General features: G+C 45.9%; 1 protein-coding gene across 1 annotated transcript in view; it reads left to right on the top strand.

Annotated features, from left to right (window-relative positions):
• plxna4 (plexin A4) overlaps nt 1-10,000 on the top strand; it is a 559,926-nt gene that overhangs the window by 444,776 nt on the left and 105,150 nt on the right. The window contains exons 13-17 of the mRNA XM_071332139.1: nt 832-983; nt 2,180-2,312; nt 3,119-3,255; nt 3,962-4,129; nt 4,282-4,375. Coding sequence (XP_071188240.1) covers nt 832-983; nt 2,180-2,312; nt 3,119-3,255; nt 3,962-4,129; nt 4,282-4,375 — 684 coding nt within the window. The remainder of the gene's footprint in view (nt 1-831; nt 984-2,179; nt 2,313-3,118; nt 3,256-3,961; nt 4,130-4,281; nt 4,376-10,000) is intronic.

The raw sequence follows: 10,000 nt of genomic DNA, 5'->3' as shown, positions 1-10,000 counted from the left end.
TCTCTCTCTCTCTCTCTCAAACACTGGGTTGCACACACCTAATCCCTCATATGAGATCTGCCCGGGCATAGCCTTGGCCGCGGCTGGCGTGATGACCTCACCCGGCCAAAACGGGGCGAGCGCAGGGAATAGCTTAATCTAATTGGCTGGCAGCAGATCGGCGTTATCGCGCGCCATTGGGAAGCTTCCTCATGACAGCCATGCTGAGTGGGTTTTTAATCAGGCCGGTTAACAAGCCCTCTAACTAAGACCCTACACACCGCCCTGGAGATAGCACTGTACTGCTTCTGATCCAGATTAAGGTTGCGTCCCAAATGCTACTCTCTGGTCCAAAGTAGTGCACTATATATGGAATAGGGTGCCATTTGGGATGCAAGCCCAGACCCTTGTGTTTTACACCAAAGTCAGATGAATTAGGAAAATACTGTAGAGTTATCATCATGTGAAGGAGAGGGGGTTTCATACTCAATGCGTGGTGGAGACTTTAACGCACTGCATTATGGGCCTTCTCACTAATTGGGCTGCATGGAGAGACAGACAGCTGCTGTCATTAATATAGTTATCAGCAACACAGTGTCATTCAGAAAGATTTATGACACTGGGTTTTTGACTGTAAGACTAATAACAGCAGTGCTGCTAAACACCATCATAACCAACTGGATCATGAATGTCCTCTCCCCTGTAACAGTTCCCCAGGTCAGGTCGTTGCTGCAAATGACAATATGACCTGGTAAAGTAAACTCTTAGGAAGTTGGCGTCACGACGCTAAGCTACCAGCCTGTCTATTGTTGTTAATAATAAGTATTCCTGTTTTGTCTTTCTTTTGCCCAGATCACTCCGCTGCGGGGGCCTCGGGAAGGGGGCACCCTAGTAACCATCCGGGGGGAGAACCTGGGCCTGGACTTCAGTGAGATCCAGGGGAACGTCAGGGTGGCCGAGGTGGACTGTACCCCCGTCCGCGAGGGATACATCCCCGCAGAACAGTGAGTACACGGTCACGGTCATTCCAAATCACAGGCTGACCACAGTCCCGGTGCAAACTCTTAGACATAAGGTCATCTGAGTCATACACAGTCACTACTGAATCACAGTCACGTTCTCTCTGACCGCACCTCAACCACACCTCAACCACACCTCAACCACAGAACAACCCCTCATGTGATTCAGTGAGCCTGAGAGAGTGTGACTGGGAGGTGACTAAAGCAGGAAGCAGAAACAAGGTGTGCTGTACAGTCAGTCACTAAGATACCAGAGTAAGTGGAGAGGCTTGGTGGAAGGTCAAAGTCACATCTCAAAGTTGGCATTTAGATTGTGATGTGTTTGGACAAGAGAAAGGCCACGTCAGATCATAACAGACCATCCTAATCAAGATTTCATACACACACACACACACACACACACACACACACACACACACACACACACACACACACACACACACACACACACACACACACACACACACACACACACACACACACACACACTCACACCTTTATCAAGTGAGCTCTCCATTGAACTCCACTAGACAGTTTGCTGCAGTGGTGTTGTGTGAGTTCATTCTGCTGTGCAGCACTGATTTTAAACCATCCAGCAGAGAGGGGCTTTATGAGAACCCACCTAATCCCAGGTTAAGACTTGAATATAATAATGTGTTATCTGGCAGGGATTTGGAGGCCCCATGCTGCCAACTCCCTGCCAAAACCTCCATTCATATTCATATGACCTTAACAAGCCTTCCTTCTCTATTCACGACCTCAGTATTCACTACCTCAGCGTTCCTATAGAGGGGCTGGGGAAGAAATGTGTAAGTGTGAAGAGCTAGGTTTGGTGAAAAGCCGCTTTAAACACTTTCAGCAGTTTGAGTTAATTTGATGTGTGGCACTGACCTGTCATTGTGTTAAAGGTGTGGGTTAGACTTTGTTACATTTTTCAACTAAAATGTCTATTCTGTATTAAAATCATGAGAATGAGGAGAATAAGCAAATCTGTGTGAGTGTGTGTGTGTGTGTGTGTGTGTGTGTGTGTGTGTGTGTGTGTGTGTGTGTGTGTGTGTGTGTGTGTGTGTGTGTGTGTGTGTGTGTGTGTGTGTGTGTGTGTGTGTGTGTGTGTGTGTGTATCTGCACATAACTGCATTGTAGAAGCATAATGAATCATCAACACTTCCTCCTGTTTGTAGGATAGTGTGTGAGATGGCTGTGGCAACGCCGAGCCAGTTCGCCAACTACGTGGAGGTGTGTGTGGGGGGTGTGGGGGTCAGAGAGTGTCCCAAAGAGTTCAGGGCCGTATACTCCAAGTACTACTACTTCGTGGTGAGTAATGTCTTTCAGACCAACAGATATTGTAGATGCAGGATGTGTGTGTCTGCCATATGAAGCATAGAGAACATACTGTTTATTTTTATATGGTTTATTTGGCTGGAAAAAGTCATTATAGAATATAGATTATAGAATGTATGTAGTTCACTTAGTTAGTGATCTAGCAATCTCTAGGCTATGTAATTGATTTAATTCTGACATTGTATTCTATGTAGACTCTGTTGTTTGTATGTCTCACTGTGTCCTAAGAGCTGTACTCATCACTTTCCTACATAGAACACTAGTGTGAGGAGACAGGCAGTTCTTAATGACTCCAGGGGGAAAATGGACCAGGGAGGGCCATAAAATCTGCTTTCTACACACACACACGCACACACACACACACACACACACACACACACACACACTCCTCACTCTCCCCGTGTACACACTTTATCAAACATTAAGAGCATGTCTCTCACCCACTGAAATACAGCCTAATCGTTACCAATATGTGCTTATTTTATGCAGCGATATCATTTTAACACACACACATTAAGGGGAGCTTTATTTCTTAACAGGCCCATATAACAGGATTACATCATGTTAGGTTAGATGTCGTACCATGAAAATACACTGATTATAAGATTATTATGAGATTATTATGAGATTACGACAGAGCAGATAAACTGTTGCGAGATTTATACTTAAACTCCTCCGCTTGTTCCTGTTCTGTTCTCTCACTGCGATGTGATTGGTTGACATGATTTTTATCGACGCATCTGATTGGACGATCTTTGACCTTGACCTTTGATCCCTAGGTCACCAGACTGATCAGCCTGAAGCCCAGCCGAGGGCCCGTCTCCGGGGGAACCATCGTCAACATCACCGGTAGCAACCTGGACGCCGGGAGCAACGTGTCCATCATGTTCAAGGACCAGAAGTGCACCTATCACAGGTAGGCAGGCGGGAGGGGCCAATCAGATTATTGGCCAATAACATTATCTATCACAATTATCTCTGAGTCTGATTTGTTTGTCACTCAAGAGTGGACCAGGGACATTGATTTTTGTACAGAGTGAAAGAGCGAGAGAGAGAGAAAGCGAGAGAGGGTGGTGGGGGGGTCACATTTGGGCAATCAGATTATCTATCACATCTATTCACATCTATCTCTGAGTCTGATCTTCTGTCACTCAAAAGGCGATCAGCTGTGCATGTTGTCATCCTCTGGCCCTGTGGTCAAAATCCATTAAGACTTCTGAAAGACTTCCTGATCCCTAAACAATAACGTCTATAAAAATCAGACCGTGCCGATGGCGCCATGAGAACCCCCAATAAAGCTAAAGGACGAGATCCCTGCTGCCTGGCAGAGAGATGTCTTGAGGAAAAAAGCCCAAACATTCCTAAACTTAGAAAAGTGTCTTTGATTCTACTGTTGTTATTGTTGATTTGGAGAAGGATTCTGGGAAGTTTTCATATGAACACCTGGTGACATTTCCCCTTCATTGTTATATTCAGATGCTCCGTAGTCTAGTCCATTATCATAACGTCAGCTACATTGTAGCATAAGTTGGTTACAGGTCATAGTTGTACTTTAAGGTAGTAGTAGGGCTGACCGGTGAGACCATTGAGGTAAAATACTTCTCTCTCTCTCTCTGCCATAGGAGGGGCGGCCAGTGGATCACGTGTCGCTCCCAAGCCTCGCTGCAAGGATATGGAAACGTCAGTGTGTCAGTGACGGTGGACAAGGCCCGCATCCAGAAAGACTTGAAGTTTGAGTACGTGGAGGACCCCACTATCATCAAGCTGGAACCTGAGTGGAGCATCTTCAGGTGAGACGACAGGGGAGCAGGAAATGGGACCATTCGGGCATTTATAAAAGCCAATCAAAAGTGTGAGTGTGTGACCAAGCACGCCATGGTGGTGCCGCTCCCTCTCTCCCCTCTCTCCCCTCTCTCCCCTCTCTCCCCTCTCTCTACCACAGTGGACACACCCCTGTAACCGTGACCGGCACCAACCTGGACATCATACAGAGCCCCCTCATCAGAGCCAAGTACAACGGTCGAGAGACAGTCAACGTGAGTAGAACCCTCAACCCCTCAGCCCGGGCATGGTCAATGAGAGGTCAAAGACACCAATGGTCAATAGCACTCAACCCTTTACACACTCGTGGGAACTAAGGTCAAATCCCAACAGGAAACCAATGAAAATCCTCCAGATATGTTTTCTGGAACAGAGAGCGATGTATGGCCAAGGAATGCACTCATAGAACAGAGAGACACAGAGGTTGTATTACAGTAGATTCCAATAAAACAGAGAAAGCCCTGTTTCTCTGTATTCCTCCACCCCTGAGAGAAAGACCTGTTTTCCCTGTATCTCCACCCCTGAGAGAAAGACCTGTTTTCCCTGTATCTCCACCCCTGAGAGAAAGACCTGTTTTCCCTGTATCTCCACCCCTGAGAGAAAGACCTGTTTTCCCTGTATCTCCACCCCTGAGAGAAAGACCTGTTTCCCTGTATCTCCACCCCTGAGAGAAAGACCTGTTTCCCTGTATCTCCACCCCTGAGAGAAAGACCTGTTTCCCTGTATCTCCACCCCTGAGAGAAAGACCTGTTTCCCTGTATCTCCACCCCTGAGAGAAAGACCTGTTTCCCTGTATCTCCACCCCTGACAGAAAGACCTGTTTCCCCTGTATCTCCACCCCTGACAGAAAGACCTGTTTTCACTGTATCTCCACCCCTGAGAGAAAGACCTGTTTTCCCTGTATCTCCACCCCAGACAAAAATCCTTGTTTCCCTGTATCCTTCCACCCCCCAAAAATAAATCCCTGTTTCCCTGTATCCCTCCACCCCAGACAGAAAACCATGTTTCCCTGTATCCCTCCACTCCAGACAGATTTTTCCCCCCTGTATCCCTCCACCCCAGACAAAAATTCCTGTATCCCTCCACTCCAGACAGAAAGCCCCGTCACCCTGTATCCCTCCACCCCAGATTATGTTTCCCTGTCCCTGTATCCCTCCACCCCAGACAGAATTCCCGATCCCTGTATCCCTCCACCCCAGAAAAAGATATCCCTGTTTCCCTGTATTCCTCCACCCCATAAAGAAAATCTGTTTCCCTGTATCTCTCCACCCCAGACAGAAATCCATGTTTCCTGTATCTCTCCACCCCAGACAGAAAGCCTTGTTTTTCTGTATCCCTCCACCCCGACAGAAAAAAAAAGATAATGAGTTTCAATACGAGGTGAACCATACATAAACCAAACTATCAGATTCCCCCTGGAACCACAGTACCCATGGGAGTTCCCTAACCAGCCCTGAGATCTGATCTGAGGTCTGATTGAAAGGCATGGGGAGAGACAAAAGGCAGTAATGCTATCTTCCTGGTCCATCGAAGAGACCGCCACCGTTCTGCAGCTGTGCTCCAATAGAATAAGCTTAGGGAGCCATTGTTGCTCCAAGTACAGATGGCCGCACTTCAAAAGCCCCCTTGAATCAAAACCCGGTATATTCGCCAAGTTCATTTGTCACGTCCCAGTTTCTCATTTTCGGCTATGATCTTTGCAATTTTGATACTGCCTGGGCGATATTTATATATAATCATGTTTGTTTTGAAAACACTTGTCCGCTTCCCCACTATCTGGCCAATTCACTCTCACACGCACAAACACACAGCGTTCTCTGCAGTTACAGACGTGTGACGCAGGCGCCGACACCGGGTCAGCCGCACCCCCCAGGATTTGTCTGTTTTGATGTACCGCCGTCGTGAGGAACCAATTAAAATGACAGGTTTTGCTCAGAGGGGGATTTGTTTGCGTGGCGGACCGTGTAGCAGAGGTTACAGTGGAGATGTGAAACGTGTCAGAGAGATTCTCCAGGTGGGAAAGTTTTGCTAGAGGCCCTCATCGTGTCTTCTGCCACCTACCACACTGTTGATTTTCTCCAAGTCGTAACAAGAGACAGAATATTAAAGAGAAAGATATAGTGGCCCAGAGAGAGAGATACAGAGAGAGAGAGATACAGAGAGAGAGAGCAAGAGTCAGAGAAAGCGATAGAGAGAAATACAGAGAGAAAGAGAGATACTGAGAGAGAGTTAGTGAGCCAGAGAGAGAGATACACAGAGAGATACACAGAGAGAGTTAGTGAGCCAGAGAGAGAGATACAGAGAGAGTTAGTTAGTGAGCCAGAGAGAGCGATACAGAGAGAGAGATATATAGAGAGAGAGATACAGAGAGATACAGTGCCTTGCAAAAGTATTCATCCCCTTTGCATTTTTCCTATTTTATTGCATTACAACCTGTAATTTAAAAGGATTTTTATTTGGATTTTGTGTAATGGACATACAAAAAATAGTCCAAATTGGTGAATGGTGAAGTGAAATGAAAAAAATAACTTGTTTCAAAAAATTCAAAAAAATAAAAAACGGAAAAGTGGTACGTGTATATGTTTTCACCTCCTTTGCTATGAAGCCCTTAAATAAGATCTGGTGCAACCAATTACCTTCAGAAGTCACAGAATGTCACGTTCCTGACCTTATTTCCTTTGTTCAGTATTGTTTAGTTGGTCAGGACGTGAGCTGGGTGGGCATTCTATGTTATGTGTTTCTATGTGGGGTTCATTGTTTGGCCTAATATGGTTCTCAATCAGAGGCAGGTGTTTGTCATTGTCTCTGATTGGGAATCATATTAAGGTTGCCTGTTTTCACTGTTTGTTTGTGGGTGATTGTTGCTGTGTCTGTGTTTGTTCGCCACACGGTACTGTTTCGTTTCGTTTCGTTCGTTCGTTTGTTCCTTCCTTCCTGTTCGTGCGTTCATGTTTTATGTTCTCAAGTTCAGGTCTGTTCACGGCGTTTTGTTATTTTGTATTTTGTCAGTGTTCTGTTTTGTTGGATATCATTAAAATTCGACATCATGAACATTCACCACGCTGCGCCTTGGTCCTCCTCTCTTCCACCTAAAGACGAGCGTTACACATAATTAGTTAAATAAAGTCCACCTGTGTGCAATCTAAGTCTCACATGATCTGTCACATGATCTCAGTATATATACACCTGTACTGAAAGGCCTCAGAGTCTGCAACAACACTAAGCAAGGGCCACCACCAAGCAAGTGGCACCATGAAGACCAAGGAGCTCTCCAAACAGGTCAGGGACAAAGTTGTGGAGAAGTACAGATCAGGGATGGGTTATAAAAAATTATCCTAAACTTTGAACATCCCATGGAGCACCGTTAAATCCATTATAAAAAAAATGGAAAGAATATGGCACCACAACAAACCTGCCAAGAGAGGGCTGCCCACCAAAACTCACGGACCAGGCAAGGAGGGCATTTATCAGAGGCAACAAAGATAACCCTGAAGGAGCTGCAAAGCTCCACAGCGGAGATTGGAGTATCTGTCCATTTATTTTTTTATTTTTTTTTATTATATATATATTTTTTTACCGTTATTTTACCAGGTAAGTTAACTGAGAACACGTTCTCATTTGCAGCAACGACCTGGGGAATAGTTACAGGGGAGAGGAGGGGGATGAATGAGCCAATTGTAAACTGGGGATTATTAGGTGACCATGATGGTTTGAGGGCCAGATTGGAAATTTAGCCAGGACACCGGGGTTAACACCCCTACTCTTACGATAAGTGCCATGGGATCTTTAATGACCTCAGAGAGTCAGGACACCCGTTTAACGTCCCATCCGAAAGACGGCACCCTACACATAGGACCACTTTAAGCCGTTCACTTCACAGAGCTGGGCTTTACGGAAGAGTGGCCATAAAAAGCCATTGCTTAAAGAAAAAAATGAAAAAAATAAGCAAACACATTTGGTGTTCGCCAAAAGGCATGTGGGAGACTCCCCAAACATATGGAAGAAGGTACTCTTGTCACATGAGACTAAAAGTGAGCTTTTTGGCCATCAAGGAAAAGGCCATGTCTGGCACAAACCCAACACCTCTCATCACCCCGAGAACACCATCCCCTGTGGGGATGTTTTTCATCGGCAGGGACTGGGAAACTGGTCAGAATTGAAGGAATGATGGATGGTGCTAAATACAGGGAAATTCTTGAGGGAAACCTGTTTGTCTTCCAAAGATTTGAGACTGGGATGGAGGTTCACCTTCCAGCAGGACAATGACCCTAAGCATACTGCTAAAGCAACGCTCGAGTGGTTTAAGGGGAAACATTTAAATGTCTTGGAATGGCCTAGTCAAAGCCCAGACCTCAATCCAATTGAGAATCTGTGGTATGACTTAAAGATTGCTGTACACCAGCCGAACCCATCCAACTTGAAGGAGCTGGAGCAGTTTTGCCTTGAAGAATGGGCAAAATTCCATTGGCTAGATGTGCCAAGCTTATAGAGACATACCCCAAGAGACTTGCAGCTGTAATTGCTGCAAAAGGTGGCTCTACAAAGTATTGACTTTTGGGGGGGGTGAATAGTTATGCACGCTCAAGTTTTCAGTTTTTCTGTCTTATTTTTTGTTTGTTTCATAATAAAAAATATTTTGCATCTTCAAAGCGGTAGGCATGTTGATACAAACTCCCCCAAAAACTATTTTAATCCCAGGTTGTAAGGCAACATGATAGGAAAAATGCCAAGGGGGTGAATACTTTCGCAAGCCACTGTATTGAGAGAGAGCGATACAGAGAGAGAGAGCTAATGATGCAGGGAGAGTTAGTGAGCCAGAGAGAGAGATACAGAGATAGTTAGTGAGCCAGAGAGAGAGATACAGAGATAGTTAGTGCGCCAGAGAGAGAGATACAGAGATAGTTAGTGAGCCAGAGAGAGAGATGCAGAGAGAGTTAGTGAGCCAGAGAGAGAGAGTTAGTGAGCCAGAGAGAGAGATACAGAGATAGTTAGTGAGCCAGAGAGAGAGATGCAGAGAGAGTTAGTGAGCCAGAGAGAGAGATGCAGAGAGAGTTAGTGAGCCAGAGAGAGTTAGTGAGCCAGAGAGAGAGATACAGAGATAGTTAGTGAGCCAGAGAGAGAGATGCAGAGAGAGTTAGTGAGCCAGAGAGAGAGATGCAGAGAGAGTTAGTGAGCCAGAGAGAGAGAGTTAGTGAGCCAGAGAGAGAGATGCAGAGAGAGTTAGTGAGCCAGAGAGAGAGATGCAGAGAGAGTTAGTGAGCCAGAGAGAGAGAGTTAGTGAGCCACAGAGAGATGCAGAGAGAGTTAGTGAGCCAGAGAGAGAGAGTTAGTGAGCCAGAGAGAGAGAGATGCAGAGAGAGAGATACAGAGAGAGATACAGCCAGAGAGAGAGTTAGTGAGCCAGAGAGAGAGTTAGTGAGCCAGAGAGAGAGTTAGTGAGCCAGAGAGAGAGAGAGATGCAGAGAGAGATACAGAGAGAGAGAGTTAGTGAGCCAGAGAGAGAGAGTTAGTGAGCCAGAGAGAGATGCAGAGAGAGTTAGTGAGCCAGAGAGAGATGCAGAGAGAGTTAGTGAGCCAGAGAGAGAGAGTTAGTGAGCCACAGAGAGATGCAGAGAGAGTTAGTGAGCCAGAGAGAGAAAGTTAGTGAGCCAGAGAGAGAGAGTTAGTGAGAGAGAGAGAGAGATGCAGAGAGAGAGAGATACAGAGAGAGATACAGCCAGAGAGAGGGTTAGTGAGCCAGAGAGAGAGTTAGTGAGCCAGAGAGAGAGTTAGTGAGCCAGAGAGAGAGAGATGCAGAGAGAGATACAGCCAGAGAGAGAGTTAGTGAGCCAGAGAGAGAG

This window comes from Salvelinus alpinus, chromosome 11, assembly GCF_045679555.1.
Source record: "Salvelinus alpinus chromosome 11, SLU_Salpinus.1, whole genome shotgun sequence".
In the NCBI taxonomy this organism is placed as follows: Eukaryota; Metazoa; Chordata; class Actinopteri; order Salmoniformes; family Salmonidae; genus Salvelinus; species Salvelinus alpinus.
The sequence above is the reverse complement of the archived record's forward strand: the minus strand, read 5'-3'. Positions and strand labels throughout refer to the sequence as shown.